This window comes from Pristiophorus japonicus, unplaced genomic scaffold (assembly GCF_044704955.1).
Source record: "Pristiophorus japonicus isolate sPriJap1 unplaced genomic scaffold, sPriJap1.hap1 HAP1_SCAFFOLD_246, whole genome shotgun sequence".
NCBI lineage: Eukaryota > Metazoa > Chordata > Chondrichthyes > Pristiophoridae > Pristiophorus > Pristiophorus japonicus.
The window spans coordinates 136,905-157,024 of NW_027252188.1; the positions used below are offsets into that span (position 1 = coordinate 136,905).

A 20,120-nucleotide genomic window follows, 5' to 3' on the forward strand; every position below is an offset into this window, starting at 1 on the left:
GCGGCACTCATCCCGCCCCGCCCCCGGGGCACTCACATCGCCCCGCCCCCGGGGCACTCACCCCGCCCCGCCCCCGGGGCACTCACATCGCCCCGCCCCCGGGGCACTCACCCCGCCCCGCCCCCGGGGCACTCACATCGCCCCGCCCCCGGGGCACTCACCCCGCCCCGCCCCCGGGGCACTCACCCCGCCCCGCCCCCGGGGCACTCACCCCGCCCCGCCCCCGGGGCACTCACATCGCCCCGCCCCCGGGGCACTCACCCCGCCCCGCCCCCGGGGCACTCGTCCCGCCCCCGCGGCACTCGCCCCGCCCCGCCCCCAGGGCACTCACATCGCCCCGCCCCCGGGGCACTCACCCCGCCCCGCCCCCGGGGCACTCACCCCGCCCCGCCCCCGGGGCACTCACATCGCCCCGCCCCCGGGGCACTCACCCCGCCCCGCCCCCGGGGCACTCACCCCGCCCCCGGGGCACTCACATCGCCCCGCCCCCGGGGCACTCACCCCGCCCCGCCCCCGGGGCACTCACATCGCCCCGCCCCCGGGGCACTCACCCCGCCCCGCCCCCGGGGCACTCGTCCCGCCCCCGCGGCACTCGCCCCGCCCCGCCCCCAGGGCACTCACATCGCCCCGCCCCCGGGGCACTCACCCCGCCCCGCCCCCGGGGCACTCGCCCCGCCCCCGCGGCACTCGCCCCGCCCCGCCCCCGGGGCACTCACACCGCCCCGCCCCGCCCCCGCGGCACTCGCCCCGCCCCACATCTGGCCACCTCTGCTCTACAACTCTCCCTAATCTAACCTCATGTCTCAGTGCTGAAACTAAGGATCAGACTAATCTTTGAAAACATTATTTTTTTTGTTCTCGAGATGTGGCCGTTGGCTCGGTGTGGCATTTATTGCCCATCCTAGTTGCCCTGAGAAGGTGATGAACTGCCTTTTCATTGAACCACTGCAGTTCGTGTGGTGAAGGTGCTCCCACAGTGCAGCCAGTGTTGAAGAACAAACCCAACCTAACAGTAAACCAGACTGGGATAACGAGTGTGGAGTAGAGTGGTCCCCGGCACATGATAATGGCTATTTATCGGTGGCACCGATACACACTACCACCATTCCCAGCAACAGACGTAGAGCAGCCCACATTACCATACAGGAGGTACCCCTCAGCCCACAGGAGACACATTCTATTGAGTAAGTTACCAACCCCTAAAGCAAAATAGTAGAAATACAGAATTCTGACAAAAGATTGGAATAGAATACTGTCACTCAAAAGGTCGGTGAAAGGGTAGGGGAGTATGAGAACGAATGTGGATTGAATACAAAAACAACTCAGTGGCTGATGACCCCGACAAAAATGATACAGCATTCTTGAAAATGTTTAAAGACAAACTCAGGGAGGCACATCAAAAGCATAATTGAGTTAGGATTTAAGAAAGGAGATGATTGAGTTAGGATAATTGAGTTAGGATTTAAGAAAGGAGATGACTGAGTTAGGATAATTGAGTTAGGATTTAAGATCGGAGATGATTGAGTTAGGATAATTGAGTTAGGATTTAAGAAAGGAGATGATTGAGTTAGGATAATTGAGTTAGGATTTAAGAAAGGAGATGACTGAGTTAGGATAATTGAGTTAGGATTTAAGAAAGGAGATGATTGAGTTAGGATCATTGAGTTAGGATTTAAGAAAGGAGATGATTACGGTGAAACTTTGGAATAGGCGGAACATGTCGAGGAGTTAAAGTCAGAACAAAGGGAGAAGATCGCTAAAATAGCAGCCGAGAGGAAGGGGGAGAAGACACACCCCTGCGCTGCTCGCCCGATGTTTTAGCTGCAATAACGGAGAAGGTGCAGGAAGGCGAGGCCCACAACAGGTAAAGAAAGAAGCTCCCTTTCGCAGTCTGTGGATGATATCCTTATTGCCTCCAGCACAGAACAACAACACGTCCTAGCTTTAATTACAGTGCGAGGAGCTCTACAGAGCGCAGGATTAAAAATAATTCCTGGGAAGGTGCAGGTGGGAAGGAGCGCAGTAACATTTAGGATACATGACAGATGGCTAGGGACAGAAAGGAAGCAATTCGATCAATGCGCCGGCCAGGAACCGTGAAAGGGGCCCGGCAGGTACCAGGGCTATTCAACTACTGCAGAAAGATCAGGTATTGTGGTTGTAAGGTTAAAACAAGTTCTCACAAGTGCTGCAGCCCTGGGATTACCCGACCTGAACAGGCCCTTCCACATCTATACCCACCACAGTGAAGATCATTACATGGGGACAGGCATAGGCCAGTGGCAGAGTAATGTCGGGACACATACCCAGCATACCTTAGTAGCATTGTTTAACACAGGAAGGCTAAAAGCGCTATCCAACAAGCAAAGGGCTAGGTGTGAAGCATGCTCTTACCCCCCAACGGGACGGTAACAATAACAGACAACTGTAACCACCCTGCAGGGTGGATCATTACACAGGGAGAGGAACATCAGTGTAGCCCGACAGGAGAAGGCCAGGGAAGTAGTCAGGCTTGAGGGGGCAGACATGGATCTATATGTAGATGGGTCTCGACGCTCTATGGGACACCACGGATGGGCCGTGGCCGATAGCCGCGGACAGGTCAAAGGGGAAGGACGGTTCAAGGGGGTCAATCAGCTCAAGTGGCCGAATTAGTGGTTCTCACTGAGGCTCTGAGACTGGCTGGGGAAACCTACAGATAGATTTTACTGGACCGTTACCCAGCAACAAAGAGAAGACATACTGCCTAGAAGTAATAGACCAGTTTACAAAATTGTTCAGCAGAAATTGTGGCCAGGATCCTAGCAGAAGAAATAATGCCACGACAGTCAACTTAAACCAAGGTACCCACTTCACAGGGAAGGTGATGAAACAGGCCTGCGCTTTACTAAGGATTAGGCAAAAATATCCCATATCAAAGAGACTGGAAAGGGATGTGTAGACAGGATACCCCGAGTACTAATGAAGCTCAAGGCAACCCGTAGTCAGATGACAGGATTGACACCCTTTTGAACTAAAACAAAGACAGGATACAGAAATTTGTAATGGAACTCTGTAAGCAGTTACATGATTTAAAGACACAGGCTCGAGAATAGCAAAGCCTGAGAGAATGACACTAAGGAACAGAAGGTCCAAACACCCCAAATAGGCAGTCAGGTGATTACCCCAGAGAGATCCAGGCTGGCACCCAATGGACCGGACCCGATCAGGTAATAATGGTAAGTTATGGTAGTTATAAGGGGTATCGGTAAGTGGAAACACTGGACCCAGGTAAAAAAGCATGGTCACTAACTAACCGGTGACCAGCGGGAAATATTGTTTTTTGCAGGACTCTAGTGCTCGTGGGAACAACGTGGGGTAATGCAGCCTCATATCAAGGACAACAGGCTGAGGGACGGCAAGGCCTGTATTACAGGGACTCGAGCAACATTAGTTTAATAAAGAATTAAAAACACTGATGGTGACGGACGGAGCAACAGTAGACTTAAATAACGGGCATAAAACAACGTAACAAGGAAATGAAACAACATTGGGGATGGGCCAGTAATACGGGACCAATAATTAGTGGGAATAAGTCCATGGTGTGTTTTATAATCAGGAGGGACAGAGATACTGCCCCCGGGGGAAGGGGGTGCAGACTTCACTCAACATCTATGAATGGTGGTGGAGGGATATCTCCCGAGATAGACCCACCAACACGGCCCCACCCACTACTTTAGTAACAGTGAGCAGTACCAGGGCCCCGACCACCACCAACGTGGCCAACTCTGAACGCTGGGGCAAAAGGGGGATTGGTAAGGCAGACCAAGGGTACGATACACTTCGGGGTACGTTAGCGAATAATGACTGTATTCCTAAATTTAAACACTATAACCACCCGCAGCACTATAAACCTGTAGAGAAACCTGACCCCCTGTAAGCACTTAAAGGCCCTGAATCAAAAACTATGAAGTTTAATGTGGAAAGAGGGTCAGGTAATCAATGGAATCGGGAAAAAGAGGGATACTAGAGGGGTACGCGGTGGTAAACACTATAGACCTACACACGATCGATAATCGAGTTAACGCTCTAACACGAACCTTACAGGAATTGCTGGAAAGGGATGAGGATAATGAAAAGATACAGGCACAACTGGGTAATGGCGCAGAAAGGGAATTCTTCCAAGTGGCCCACACATTGTGAGACCACGCCAGAACTATAAATTTGATGAATAGAACAGAACGGAACTTAAGTAAAAGCATACAGGCAGAACTAGTATGTACAGGATATGGAGCATGGTTGCTCAATGGTATACAACATAACCGAGAGCAGCTTGAGAATGGAAAGGTGCCGGATTGGATAACACTCGATGTATTTACCAACTGGACCTTGGGACAACAACATGACTCATACCTGCGAGGTGCGGAGAAACAGTCATGCTTGGGTCCCAAAGGCCAGATGTGTAACTGGACATTTAAATATAATAGGTTTGTATTATCTATACCACAGTATGATGTGACAAAGGGAGATCCTCTGTACCAAACAATGTAGGAGAAATAAGGAATCAAACTCGTGTGTGGTACCATGACAAACCAGGAATGTAACTGAAGAGAACAACAGTACTCAGAGTCTCAGCTTAGGTGATTGTTATAAAAATAACCAAGTTGCTCTATGTCGTGATCCATTACGAATGACCAAAGATGACCGTGGACGGGTGCACCTCGAGTATCACCCCCCTAACACAGGACCACTAAATTATCGCTGTACCACGAGGAAATGGAGATTGATGTGTGAGCACCACAGCAACGGAAATGAAGAAAGGAACACCTCATGCACCATTATGGAGATTGATTCTGCTTTACTCCGCTTGAGGAGACAGATATAAAGGGGTTTATTATAACCCCTGAGCTAAGGGAGGAACGATCGATGGGACGATGATGGACATTACCTGAGGAGGTTATGTGAAGGCCATTGGGCCGCAAGGAAAACTGGAAGTGAAAGAGGAACAAATGCGACTGAATGGGACATCGAGGGTACCCCAGGGGGAGCAGGAATTCGGCAGGATACAGAATACCCCCAGTGGGGGAAAGATAGAAGAAACAGAGGATACTCCAGGCGGGGCATAATTCAAACACCGAGAAAATGTTGGCTAGAAAGGACTTATACACGAACTATCCTGGACTCAATGTACTGGTTGTAGTGCAAGGGACCTCACCTTGCTAGTACTATCCTGTAAAAAGGTGTAACCGACGTAAGAGGCAGGCCCTGGCCCGTACTATAGTTAAACATTGAATAAAGGGAAATCAGAGAGTCTGGCAGAAAGGACTTACTTAGTATAACCTTGATGGGAAAGCCAACAGGAAGATCCTGCAGCTCGGGAAGTAGTGCTACCCAAGCGAAAGGGCAACCCTGGAAGCTCACCCATGAGGGATCAATTGGGAAATGGCCTATCTAGGGCATATAGCCAAGGGCCATTAAGGGGGGAATTGTAAGGGATAAACTGTAAAAGTTGCAAATAGATGGTCAGAATTATGCTGAAGGTAGTGAACTTATCAGTATCAGGAGGGTCTGTATAATTGCCTATGTATGTAACACTAGCTTATGTAGGTATAGCACAAATGTATAATGCAATAAACTGAATCCGTAACCTCTGTAATACTTAAACAGTAAAATCAGCAGTTGTTGATCAGAAGTCCCTGAGGAAGAGATAAGGAAGCCAGTTTAGGCGCCTATTATACTGCGGCAAAGGGCAAGTGATGGACCAACACCACAGAAGGTGGGCAATTGTATATACCACTCAGGGACAGTTTGATAAGAGTCGACACATCAATGTAACTTCGCTGATAGAATTAGACCCAGCGAGGATTTTGTCAGAGGGTGCTCTTCTCCAAAACCTGTACAAATTGTAGTTGAAACCTCTTGTACTTCCGAGGTTTTAGGCTGAACCTTCCCGTGCATTGCTGGTAATAAAACCAGTAAACCTGAGGTTTTGTTTGTTTACTTCCGTGGTGGTTATACAGTGGGAGCTGGGCGAGGTGTGGATTAACTATATCAGTTAGCACACCCCGAGGGAGAGAGGCCCCTTTTCCCCCAACAGACGGGCAGGTGTGGATTAACTATATCAGTTAGTCCACCCCGAGGGAGAGAAGCCCCTTTTCCCCCAACAGACGGGCAGGTGTCGATTATCGAGATCAGTTAGTCCACCTTAGAAAGAGAGAAGCCTTTTTTTGTACCCCTACACTGATTATCCCACAAAGTCCGGGTGCTTCAGGATTCTGACCCAGAGACCATGAAGGAACGGCAATGTATTTCCAAGTCAGAATGGTGTGCAACTTGGGAGGGGAACGTGGAGGTGGTGGTGTTCCCATGCGCCTGCTAGGTGGTAGAGGTCGCGGGTTTGGGAGATGACCTTTCCCTGTGCCACTTGCATGTTTCCTTGTGCCTCAAGAGTTGAACACAGCCCTAGACTTGGACTCTGCTGAGCGGACAATATCGCTCAGCATTCGGTTTGCTCGCCGAGTTCCACTCTGCAATGGCTGCACATGGTTAGTGTTGGATCGACCACCACAGCCAGTCTCTCACCATTCATTCATGACAATCTCGAAGACCATGCACTTCTCTGCATCGAATCTCAACGTACGAAAATGCCGGGCAGGCAAAGACCACTCAGGACTGGGAGTACTACGACTAAACCCTCTCTACCCCCTCAAGTCATCTCCTGGGAGAGGCAATAAACCATAAGCCAATGGGGTGCGCGGGAGAAAGAGTTAGAAAAAACAGGAAAATTCCTCAGGCGATCAAACCAAACAACTTTAATTTCTATAGTGCATTTAACGTAGTAAGGCGCCCCAAGGAGCTTCACAGGAGGCTTCAACAAAATGTGACACCGAGCCAAGTGATGAAATATTAGGTCAGGTGATCAATAGCTTGGTCAAAGAGGTCGGTTTTAAGGAGCATCTCAAAGGAGGAGAGAGGTAGAGAGGTTTCGGGCGGGAATGCCAGGGCGGGTTGTACCTCAACAGCGCCGGGACCAATAATCCCGCGGGGGTGGGGTTTGCTAGTGCTGATGGGGAGTGTTTAAACGAGCTTGGCAGGGGGATGGGAACCTGAGAATAGATTCAGCAGGGAGGGGAGTAAAGCTGGAATTAGAAAGCAAAAATGTAGGAAGTGAATTTGAAGAAGAGTGGACACACAAGGGTTAGAAAGTAGGCAACAAGGAGGTCTGGCTGTACTAAATGATAAATACTTCAATGTAAGGAGTATAGCGAATAAGACGGATGAGCTGAGAGCACAGGTAGACTCTTGGGAGTATGACATTATAGCTAATACTGAGACATGGCTAAAAGAGGGGCAGGTTTGGCAGATCAACATTCCTGGTTACAGGGTTTTCAGACGGGACAGAGGGGGGGGGTAAAAAGGGAGGGGGTGTCGCGGTATTGATTAAAGAAACTGTCACCGCTGTGAGGAGGGATGATATGTTAGAGGATCATCAAATGAGGCCATATGGGTCGGACTGAAAAATAAAAAAGGGGCGATCACACTACTGGGTGTGTATTATAGACCCCCAAACAGTGGGAGGGAGATAGAAGGGCAAATATGTCGGGACATTTCTGTGAAATCCAAAAAACCATAGGGTAGTAATAGTAGGGGATTTTAACTATCCTAATATTGATTGGGACAAATATAGTGTGACGGGTATTGAGGGTGCGGAATTCCTCAAATGCATTCAAGAGAACTTTTTTAGTCAGTATGTAGCAAGCCCAACAGGGGAAGGGGCGGTTCTGGATTTAGTTTTGGGGAATAAAGCTGGGCAGGTGGAAGGGGTATCAGTGGGAGAGCACTTGGGTGCTAGTGATCAGAATTCAGTCAGATTTAGGGTAGTTATGGAAAAGAACAAGGATAGACCAGGAATAAAAGTTCTAAATTAGGGAAAAGCTAACTTTGCTAAGCCGAGAGATGTTTTGGCCATTATGGACTGGAAACAGCTACTTGTGGGTAAATCAGTGTCGGAACAGTGGGAGGCATTCAAGGAGGAGATCCGGAGGGCTCAGGCCAAACATGTGTCCTTAAAAAAAAAAAAAGGATGGGAATAGCAATTCTAGAGCCCCCTGGATGTCTAGGGACTTACAGGGGAGGATAAGAAAAAAGGGGACGCTTATGTCATATACGACTAAATACTGTAGAATCTCTGGAGGTGTATAGAAAGTCACGGGGTGAAATTAAAAAGGATATTAGGAAAGCAAAGAGAGAGCATGAAAAATTCGTCACGAGTAAAATCAAGGAATTCCCAAAGATGTTTTTAAATATATTAAGAGGATAACTAAAGAAAGGGTAGGGCCTATTAGAGACCATAAGGATAATCTGTGTGTGGAGGCGGAAGATGTTGGTATGGTTCTTAATGAATACTTTGCGTCTGTTTTCACAAAAGAGAGGGGCGATGCACATACTGCTATTGAGGAGCAGGAATGTGAAATATTAGATGAAATAAACATAGTGAGAGAGGAAGTATTAAGAGGTTTGAAAGTGGATAAGTCCCAGGCCCAGATAAAATGTATCCCAGGCTGTTAAGCGAAGTAAAGGAGGAAATAGCAGAGGCTCTGACCATCATTTTCCAATCCTCTCTGGCTTCAGGTGTGGCACCAGAGGACTGGAGGATGGCTAATGTAGTACCTTTATTTAAGGGAGAAAGGGATAGGCCGAGTAATTACAGGCCTGTCAGCCTAAACGCAGTGGTGGGAAAAATATTGGAAAAAATCCTGAAGGACCGGATAAATCTAGATTTATAAAGATATGGATTAATCAACGTCAGTCAGCGCGGATTCGTTAAGGGAAGGTCGTGTCTGACTAACCTGATTGAATTTTTCGAGGAGGTAACCAGGAGGGTCGATGAGGGCAGTGAGTACGATGTAGTGTATATGGATTTTAGCAAGGCTTTTATAAGGTCCCACATGTTAGACTGGCTATGAAAGTAAAAGCCCATGGGATCCAGGGCAAAGTGACAAGTTGGATCCAAAATTGGCTCAGAGGCAGGAAGCAAAGGGTAATGGTTGATGGGTGTATTTGTGACAGGAAGGCTCTATCCAGTGGGGTTCCACAGGGTTCAGTACTGGGTCCCTGATCAGGTGGGCAGAACAGTGGCAAATGGAATTGAATCCGGAGAAGTGTGAGGTAATGTATTTGGGGAGGGCTAACACGGAAAGAGAATACACATTAAATAGTCGGATACTGAGAAGTGTAGAGGAACAGAGGGACCTTGGAGTGCAGGTCCAGAGATCCCTGAAAGTATAGCAGGCCAGGTGGATAAGGTGGTTAAGAAGGCATACGGAATACTTGCCTTTATTGGCTGAGGAATAGAATACAAGAGCAGGGGGGTTGTCCTTGAACTGTATAAAACACTGGTTAGGCCACAGCTGGAGTACTGCGTGCAGTTCTGGTCACCACATTACAGGAAAGATGTGATTGCACTGGAGAGGGTGCAGAAGAGATTTATGAGGATGTTGCCGGGAGTGGAGAATATCAGCTGTAAGAACAGATTGGATAGGCTGGGTTTATTTTCCTTGGAACAGAGGAGGCTGAGGGGAGACCTCAATGAGGTGCATACAATTATGAGGGGCCTGGATAGAGTGGATAGAAAGGGCCTATTTCCCTTAGCAGAGGGGTCAACAATCAGGGGGCATAAATTTAAAGTAACTGGTAGAAGGTTTAGAGGGGATTTGAGGGGCAATTTCTTCACCCAGAGGGTGGTGGGGGTCTGGAACTCGCTGCCTGAAAGGGTGGTAGAGACAGAAACCCTCACCACATTTAAAAAATACTTGGATGAGCACCTGAAGTGCCGTAACCTACAGGGCTACGGACCTCGAGCTGGAAAGTGGGATTAGGCTGGATAGTTTCTTGTTGGCCGGCGTAGACACGATGAGCCTCTTTCTGTGCTGATTCAGTTTTTGGGCCAAGGCAGCTGAAGGCATGTACTGAATGTGGGACAAGCAGTCTGACAATTCAGAGACCGTGGAGGGGTGGAGAGAAATGGTGGAGAGGTAGAGCTGAGTGTCATCAGCCTAAGTGTGGAAACTGGTGTTTTTGGATGATGTCACTGAGGGACAACATGTCGATGAGAAATAGGAGGGGGCCAAGAATAGATCCTTGAGGGAAGAGAAGCCATTGCAGGTGATTCTCTGGCCACCCAGCTGGACCATGGGGGAGAGGTGTTGGAGGAGGATGGAGTGGTCACTGTGTCAAAGGCTGCAGACCGGTCGAGAAGGACGAGGAGGGACAGTTTACCTTTGTCACACTCACAAAGGTCGTCATTTGTGACTTTGATGAGAGCCGTTTTAGTTCAGGGTGGAAACCTGACTGGAGGGCTTCAAACATGGAGTTGTGGAAAAGATGGGCAGCAGTCTCGATCGCAGGGACCAATTGTAAAGTGGGTATGGGACAAGAGAGACCTGGGTGTATGTACACAGGTGTTTGATGGTGGCAGGATAAATTGGGAGGACTGAAAAAAGCAAATGGAATCCTTGACTTTATTAATAGAGGAACAAGAGTACAACAGCAAGGAAGTTATGCAAAAACTTTATAAGACAATGGTTCGGCCCCAGCTGGAGTATTGTGTCCCATTCTGGGCACCACACTTTAGGCAGGTTTACGAGACTGGGACCGGGGTGAGGGACTTCAGTTACTTGGAGAATGGAGAAGCTGGGGGGGTTCTCCTTGGAGCAGAGATGGTTAAGGAGAGATTTAATGAAGGTTTAAAAGGGAATTTGATAAATACATGAAGGGGGGGAAGTTTGCAGGGCTTTGGGGAAAGAGATGGAGAATAGGAGTGATTGGATAGCTCTTTCAGAGCGGCATGATGGGCCAAATGGCGGCTGGAGACTGGCCTGGAGAGCGGGCAATAGTCGAGTTCGGAGGTGACAATGGCATGGATGGGGTTTCAGCAGCAGGTGGTAAAACTTTGTCACAAACATCTCCCTTCAACCATTGCCAGAATCTCCTGAGCCCCTCAATAAGACACACCCTGACAGAGCTCCTCAATAAGCCGCACCGTGTCAGAGCTCCTCAATAAGCCGCACCCTGACCCGAGTCCCTCAATAAGCCGCACCCCTGAGCCCCGGCCAATGGGGAGTCCCGAGCCCCTCCATGAGCCGAACCGTCCCGAGCCCCGGTCACTGGGGAGTGCCTCACCCCCTGAGCCCCGGTCACTGGGGAGTGCCTCACCCCCCCCGAGCCCCGGTTACTGGGGAGTGCCTCACCCCCCGAGCCCCGGTCACTGGGGAGTGCCTCACCCCCCCCGAGCCCCGGTCACTGAGGAGTGCCTCACCCCCCGAACCCCGGTCACTGGCCCCCCCCGAGCCCCGGTCACTGGGGAGTGCCTCACCCCCCGAGCCCCGGTCACTGGGGAGTGCCTCACCCCCCGAACCCCGGTCACTGGGGAGTGCCTCACCCCCCGAACCCCGGTCACTGGCCCCCCCCGAGCCCCGGTCACTGGGGAGTGCCTCACCCCCCGAGCCCCGGTCACTGGGGAGTGCCTCACCCCCCGAACCCCGGTCACTGGGGAGTGCCTCACCCCCCGAACCCCGGTCACTGGCCCCCCCCGAGCCCCGGTCACTGGGGAGTGCCCCGCCCCCCCCGAGCCCCGGTTACTGGGGAGTGCCCCGCCCCCCCCGAGCCCCGGTCACTGGGGAGTGCCTCACCCCCTGAGCCCCGGTCACTGGGGAGTGCCTCACCCCCCCCGAGCCCCGGTTACTGGGGAGTGCCCCGCCCCCCGAGCCCCGGTCACTGGGGAGTGCCCCGCCCCCCGAGCCCCGGTCACTGGGGAGTGCCCTGCCCCCGAGCCCCGGTCACTGGGGAGTGCCTCACCCCCCGAACCCCGGTCACTGGGGAGTGCCTCACCCCCCGAGCCCCGGTCACTGGGGAGTGCCTCACCCCCCGAACCCCGGTCACTGGGGAGTGCCTCACCCCCCGAGCCCCGGTCACTGGGGAGTGCCCCGCCCCCCGAGCCCCGGTCACTGGGGAGTGCCCTGCCCCCGAGCCCCGGTCACTGGGGAGTGCCTCACCCCCCGAACCCCGGTCACTGGGGAGTGCCTCACCCCCCGAGCCCCGGTCACTGGGGAGTGCCTCACCCCCCGAACCCCAGTCACTGGGGAGTGCCTCACCCCCCGAGCCCCGGTCACTGGGGAGTGCCCCGCCCCCCGAGCCCCGGTCACTGGGGAGTGCCCTGCCCCCGAGCCCCGGTCACTGGGGAGTGCCCCGCCCCCCCCGAGCCCCGGTCACTGGGGAGTGCCCCGCCCCCCCCGAGCCCCGGTTACTGGGAAGTGCCCCGCCCCCCCCGAGCCCCGGTCACTGGGGAGTGCCTCACCCCCTGAGCCCCGGTCACTGGGGAGTGCCCCACCCCCCGAGCCCCGGTCACTGGGGAGTGCCTCACCCCCCGAGCCCCGGTCACTGGGGAGTGCCTCACCCCCCGAACCCCGGTCACTGGGGAGTGCCCCGCCCCCCGAGCCCCGGTCACTGTGGAGTGCCTCACCCCCCGAGCCCCGATCACTGGGGAGTGCCTCACCCCCCGAGCCCCGGTCACTGGGGAGTGCCTCACCCCCCCGAGCCCCGGTCACTGGGGAGTGCCTCACCCCCCCGAGCCCCGGTCACTGGGGAGTGCCTCACCCCCCGAGCCCCGGTCACTGGGGAGTGCCTCACCCCCCGAGCCCCGGTCACTGGGCAGTGCCTCACCCCCCGAACCCCGGTCACTGGGGAGTGCCTCACCCCCCGAGCCCCGGTCACTGGCCCCCCCCGAGCCCCGGTCACTGGGGAGTGCCTCGCCCCCCGAGCCCCGGTCACTGGGGAGTGCCCCGCCCCCCGTGCCCCGGTCACTGGGGAGTGCCCCGTCCCCCGGTCACTGGGGAGTGCCCCGCCCCCCCCCCCGAGCCCCGGTTACTGGGGAGTGCCCCGCCCCCCCCGAGCCCCGGTCACTGGGGAGTGCCTCACCCCCCGAGCCCCGGTCACTGGGGAGTGCCTCACCCCCCGAGCCCCGGTCACTGGGGAGTGCCCCGCCCCCCCCGAGCCCCGGTCACTGGGGAGTGCCTCAGCCCCCGAGCCCCGGTCACTGGGGAATGTCACGCCCCCCCCCTGAGCCCCGGTCAATGGGGAGTGCCTCACCCCCCGAGCCCCGGTCACTGGGGAGTGCCCTGCCCCCCCCGAGCCCCGGTCACTGGGGAGTGCCTCACCCCCCGAGCCCCGGTCACTGGGGAGTGCCTCACACCCCGAGCCCCGGTCACTGGGGAGTGCCCCGCCCCCCCAAGCCCCGGTCACTGGGGAGTGCCTCACCCCCCGAGCCCCGGTCACTGGGGAGTGCCTCACCCCCCGAGCCCCGGTCACTGGGGAGTGCCCCGCCCCCCCGAGCCCCGGTCACTGGGGAGTGCCTCACCCCCCGAGCCCCGGTCACTGGGGAGTGCCTCGCCCCCCGAGCCCCGGTCACTGGGGAGTGCCTCACCCCCCGAGCCCCGGTCACTGGGGAGTGCCTCACCTCCCGAGCCCCGGTCACTGGGGAGTGCCCCGCCCCCCGAGCCCCGGTCACTGGGGAGTGCCCCGCCCCCCCCCCCCCCGAGCCCCGGTTACTGGGGAGTGCCCCACACCCCGAGCCCCGGTCACTGGGGAGTGCCCCGCCCCCCGGTCACTGGGGAGTGCCCCGCCCCCCGGTCACTGGGGAGTGCCCCGCCCCCCCCCCCCCCCGAGCCCCGGTTACTGGGGAGTGCCCCACACCCCGAGCCCCGGTCACTGGGGAGTGCCCCGCCCCCCGGTCACTGGGGAGTGCCCCGCCCCCCGGTCACTGGGGAGTGCCCCCCCCACCCCAGCCCCGGTTACTGGGGAGTGCCCCGCCCCCCGAGCCCCGGTCACTGGGGAGTGCCCCGCCCCCCGAGCCCCGGTCACTGGGGAGTGCCTCACCCCCCGAGCCCCGGTCACTGGGGAGTGCCTCACCCCCCGAGCCCCGGTCACTGGGGAGTGCCCCGCCCCCCGAGCCCCGGTCACTGGGGAGTGCCTCACCCCCCGAGCCCCGGTCACTGGGGAGTGCCCTGCCCCCCCCCCGAGCCCCGGTCACTGGGGAGTGCCTCACCCCCCGAGCCCCGGTCACTGGAGAGTGCCCCGCCCCCCCGAGCCCCGGTCACTGGGGAGTGCCCCGCCCCCCCCGAGCCCCGGTCACTGGGGAGTGCCTCACCCCCCGAGCCCCGGTCACTGGGGAGTGCCTCACACCCCGAGTCCCGGTCACTGGAGAGTGCCTCCCCCCCGAGCCCCGGTCACTGGGGAGTGCCCTGCCCCCCCCCCGAGCCCCGGTCACTGGGGAGTGCCTCACCCCCCGAGCCCCGGTCACTGGGGAGTGCCGCGCCCCCCGAGCCCCGGTCACTGGAGAGTGCCCCGCCCCCCCGAGCCCCGGTCACTAGGGAGTGCCCTGCCCCCCCCCCCGAGCCCCGGTCACTGGGGAGTGCCCCCCCCCCCGAGCCCCGGTCACTAGGGAGTGCCCTGCCCCCCTCCCCGAGCCCCGGTCACTGGGGAGTGCCGCGCCCCCCGAGCCCCGGTCACTGGGGAGTGCCTCACCCCCCGAGCCCCGGTCACTGGGGAGTGCCTCACCCCCCGAGCCCCGGTCACTGGGGAGTGCCCCCCCCCCCCCGAGCCCCGGTCACTGGGGAGTGCCCCCCCCCGAGCCCCGGTCACTGGGGAGTGCCGCGCTGTAGCTGCTCACTAGCGGCGGCAGTGATGGTGTCGATACCTGAAGCTGCTTCCTCCTCTGTCGCAGGCTGTCGCTGAGGAACCCGTGTTGCTGCACAGCCTCCCTCAGCTCACACCCCAACGCTGCACTTTGTTCTTCGCTGAAGATACTGCTCAACATCCCCTCGAGTCCCTGAAATCTGTCGAGTTGGACGTCCAGCCGGCTGCTGTGAGCCAGGTGGTCCTGAGAGAGAGAATCAAAGGCCAGCATTCAGGTCGTGTGACACGGCACAAGGCAAACTGCTGCCACGATCAGCACCTCCGGCTCTTGCTGTATCGAGGTCAGCGACAGTGCTAACACACACACAAATCAAAGTGGAAATGCTGGAAATACTCAGCAGGTCATCCGTGGAGAGAAACAGAGTTAACCTTTCAGGTCGGTAACTATCAGAACTGGACAATGTTAGAGATGTAACACGTTATGGCCCTCGATCCCCATTTGTTCCAGAAGGCAGCTGTTGAAGATTCTGCTATTCTGATGTCCACCTCCTCCAGACCCACCTTCTGTTCCCTCACTTGTCCCATTACCATCTCCTTTCACCTCGCACTGTCACCCTTGGTCATTGAATCTCTCCTGTTCCCCCATCCGATCTCAGACCTTCCCCTCCCCTCCCCCCTTTCCCTGTCTCTGCTCTTGATTAAAAGCGGTTACATCTCGAACTGGTGTCAGTTCTGGCGAAGGGTCATCGACCTGAAACACGAACTCTGTCTCGTTCCACAGACGCTGCCTGAGCCGCTGACATTTCCAGCATTCTCGCTTTTTATTTCAGATTCCAGCATCCGCAGTATTTTGTTTTTGTCCTGATCATTGCACCGTGTTATCTTCACCAGCCTCCGCGATCGCAGTCTCTCCCCCACCCCCCAACGCAAGCCCTGCCCCCCCGGTCAGTCTCCCCACATCACTTGCACTGGAGCTGCAGCACTCTATCCCCCTCACCGGTGATCAGCATCAATTACCTGAAGGTGTTGCAGATAAACACTGATCTGGGTCCCATCCTCGGGGTCCAGGGATGCGTGCAGCAGGTTCTGAGATCTGCTCCTCCATTGCTGAAACTCCCGGAGCAGCTCCTGAAAGTCCTGCCGCAGTCTCACCCCGAGCTGGCTGGTCCTCTCCACAATCTTCCTTTTCATTCTGAAACACAGAATCTCACGCTCTGAGCCACTGAATCCTCAACTAGCTCAAACTGGGGGAACAGAACTGCAGCAGTTAGTTTTTTTATACAGCTTTGAGTAAGAACTGTGTGCTAGTGCATCCCAAAGCCTTTCCATCAAACGTAACTGGACCAGCCACATAAACACTGACGGCAAGAGCAGGTCAGAGGCTGGGTATTCTGCGGCGAGTGTCTCACCTCCTGGCTCCCCAAAGCCTTTCCACCATCTACAAGACACAAGTTAGGAGTGTGATGGAATACTCTCCACTTGCCTGGATGGTGCAGCTCCAACAACACTCAAGAAGCTCGACACCATCCAGGACAAAGCAGCCGCTTGATTGGCCCCCCATCCCCCACCTTCAACATTCACTCCCTCCACCACCGGCGCCCCCTGGCTGCAGTGTGCACCATCTACAAGATGCACTGCAGCAACTCGCCAAGGCTTCTTCGGCAGCACCTCCCAAACCCACGACCTCTACCACCTAGAAGGACAAGGGCAGCAGGCGCTTGGGAACACCACCACCTCCACGTTCCCCTCCCAGTCACACACCATCCTGACTTGGAAATATATCGGCCGTTCCTTCATCGTCGCTGGGTCACAATCCTGGAACTCCCTCCCTAACAGCACTGTGGGAGCACCTTCACCACACGGACTGCAGCGGTTCAAGAAGGCTGGGTTTGTTCGCCTTGAAACAGAGGAGGCTGAGGAGAGACCTCATTGAGGTGCATAAAACTTTGAGGGGCCTGGATGTAGTGGATAGCAAGGGCCTATTTCCTTTGGTGGAGGGGCCAATTATGAGGGGGGTATAGTTTTACGGTGGTTGGCGGCAGGTTTAGAAGGGATGAGAGGGGAAGCTTCTTCATACGGAGGGTTGTGGGGGTCTGGAACCCACTGCCTGGAAGGGTGATAGAAGCAGAAACCCTCACCACATTTAAAAGGTACTTGGATGGGCACCTGAAGTACTATAACCTGCAGAGTTACGGACCTACAGCTGGTAATTGGGATTAGACTGGATAAACACTTGTTGGCTGGCGCAGATACAATGGTACATAGAAACAGAAAATAGGTGCAGGAGCAGGCCATTCGGCCCTTAGAGCCATTCAATGAGTTCATGGCTGAACATGCAATTTCAGTACTCCATTCCTGCTTTCTCGCCATACCCCTTGATCCCCCGAGTAGTAAGGACTTCATCTAACTCCCTTTTGAATATATTTAGTGAATTGGCCTCAACTACTTTCTGTGGTAGAGAATTCCACAGGTTCACCACTCTCTGGGTGAAGAAGTTTCTCCTCATCTCGGTCCTAAATGGCTTAGCCCTTATCCTTAGACTGTGACCCCTGGTTCTGGACTTCCCCAACATTGGGAACATTCTTTCTGCATCTAACCTGTCTAAACCCGTCAGAATTTTAAAGGTTTCTATGAGATCCCCTCTCATTCTTCTGAACTCCAGTGAATACAAGCCCAGTTGATCCAGTCTTTCTTGATATGTCAGTCCCGCCATCCCGGGAATCAGTCTGGTGAACCTTCGCTGCACTCCCTCAATAGCAAGAATGTCCTTCCTCAAGTTAGGAGACCAAAACTGTACACAATACTCCAGGTGTGGCCTCACCAAGGCCCTGTACAACTGTAGCAACACCTCCCTGCCCCTGTACTCAAATCCCCTCGCTATGAAGGCCAACATGCCATTTGCTTTCTTAACCGCCTGCTGTACCTGCATGCCAACCTTCAATGACTGATGTACCATGACACCCAGGTCTCGTTGCACCTCCCCTTTTCCTAATCTGTCACCATTCAGATCATAGTCTGTCTCTCTGTTTTTAACCACCAAAGTGGACAACCTCACATTTATCCACATTATACTTCATCTGCCATGCATTTGCCCACTCACCTAACCTATCCAAGTCACTCTGCAGCCTCATAGCATCCTCCTCACAGCTCACACTGCCACCGAACTTAGTGTCATCCGCAAATTTGGAGATACTACATTTAATCCCCTCGTCTAAATCATTAATGTACAGTGTAAACAGGGAATCGAATACGGCGGAGGTGATCTCCTGGACTAGTTTCGATCACCTGGATGGGTTGCAGAGGAATTGTCCCAGATTTTTTTCCCCAATTGGCCTGGGTTTTTAAATCTGTTTTCTTGCCCCGCCCAGGGGATCGCATGGCTCCAGTTGGGGCGGAGTGTAAAATGTTGCGATACATGGGGAATCGCAGTTGTGTGAGCGGACTGGTTGGGTCGGATGCCCTTTACCTGTTTATATGTAACCTTCAGGGCTGCTGACCGAGGGCCATGCAGCTCTTTGTCGGCCCACACGGACACGATGGGCCGAAATGGCCGCCTTTTGCACTGTAAATTTCTATGTTTTTATGATGTTGTAGCGATAACATAGACCTGGCTCAAAAGAGGGCAGTATTGGGTACCAAATATTCCTGGATACAAGGTGTTCAGGAAAGATAGGGAAGGAAAGAAAGGATGTGTGGTGGCAGTATTGATTAAGGAGAATGTTACCATGCTGAGAGAGAGGATGTCCTGGAGGGGTCAAGGACAGAATCCATTTGGTTAGAGTTGAGAAACAATAGAGGGGCCATTACACTACTGGGTGCATTCTATAGGCCACCAACTAGTGGGCAGGATATAGAGCAGATTACTAGGGAAATTACAGAGAGGTGCAAGAACTATGTAATGATAATGGGAGACTTCAATGATCTTAATATAGACTGGGAGCATAATAGTGTAAAGGGCAGAGAGGGGGAAGAATTTCTGAAGTGTGTTCAGGAGAATTTTCTTGATCAGTACGTTTCCGGCCCAACAAGAAAGGAGGCATTTCTGGATCTGGTCTGGGGAATGGGGTGGAGCAAGGTGAACATTTAGGCAACAGTGATCATAGTATCAGAAGGTTTATATTAGCTATGGAAAAGGACAGGGAGCAAACTCGAGTACCACTATTTTATTGCAGCAAGGCCAATTTCAGTGGGTTGAGAATGGATCTGACCCGGGTAAATTGCAATCAAAGATTGTCAGGCAGAACTGTAATCGAACAATGGGCTGCCTTTAAAGAGGAGCTGGCTCAGGTCCAGTTGGGGTATATTCCCATGAGTTGGGAAAGGTAGGGCAACCAAAGTCAGAGCTCCCTGGATGATGAAAGGGATAGAGAGTGAGATGAAGCAGAAAAAGGGGCGTATGGCAGATGTCAGATTGAGAATACATAGAAAATAGGTGCAGGAGTAGGCCATTCGGCCCTTCGAGCCTGCACCACCATTCAATAAGATCATGGCTGATCATTCACCTCAGTACCCCATTCCTGCTTTCTCTCCATACCCCTTTGATCCCTTTAGCCATAAGGGCCATATCTAACTCCCTCTTGAATATATCTAACGAACTGGCCTCAACAACTTTCTGCTGGTAGAGAATTCCACAGGTTCACCACTCTCTGGGTGAAGAAGTTTCTCATCATCTCGGTCCTAAATGGCTTGCCCCTTATCCTAAGACTGTGACTCCTGGTTTTGGACTTCCCCAACATTGGGAACATTCTTCCTGCATCTAACCTGTCCAGTCCCGTCAGAATCTTAGATGTTTCTATGAGATCCCCTCTCATTTTTCTAAACTCCAGTGAATACAGGCCCAGTCGATCCAGTCTCTCCTCATATGTCAATCCTGCCATCCCGGGAATCAATCTGGTGAACCTTCACTGCACTCCCTCAATAGCAAGAACGTCCTTCCTCAGATTAGGAGACCGAAACTAAACACAATATTCCAGGTGAGGCCTCACCAAGGCCCTGTACAACTGCAGTAAGACCTCCCTGCTCCTATACTCAAATCCCCTCGATATGAAGGCCAACATGCCATTTGCCTTCTTAACCGCCTGCTGTACCTGCATGCCAACCTTCAGTGACTGATGAACCATGACATCCAGGTCTCGTTGCACCTCCCCTTTTCCAAATCTGCCGACATTCAGATAATATTCTGCCTTCGTGTTTTTGCCACCAAAGTGGATAAATACGTGAGAACCAGGCTGAATATAGAAAGTTCAGTGGGGAGGTAAAAAAGGAACGAGGGGCAGAGAGAGAGAGAGACTGAGAAGAGATTGGCAGCCAACATAAAAGGGAATCCAAAAGTCTTCTATGGGTATTTAAATAATAAACGGGTATTAAGAGGAGGGTGGGGCCGATTAGGGACCAATAAGGAGACCTACACATGGAGGCAGAGGCTATGGCTGAGGTACTCAATGGGTACT

At 54.3% G+C, this 20,120-nt stretch overlaps 1 protein-coding gene across 3 annotated transcripts in view; it reads right to left on the minus strand.

The window, feature by feature from the left end:
- Positions 1-20,120, minus strand: part of syne3 (spectrin repeat containing, nuclear envelope family member 3) — a 125,249-nt gene that overhangs the window by 73,892 nt on the left and 31,237 nt on the right. For all 3 annotated transcript variants that reach the window (XM_070871359.1, XM_070871358.1, XM_070871357.1), the window contains exons 8-9: positions 15,688-15,862; positions 14,732-14,914 (exon numbers count right to left, since the gene is read on the minus strand). In XM_070871359.1, coding sequence (XP_070727460.1) covers positions 14,732-14,914; positions 15,688-15,862 — 358 coding nt within the window. The remainder of the gene's footprint in view (positions 1-14,731; positions 14,915-15,687; positions 15,863-20,120) is intronic.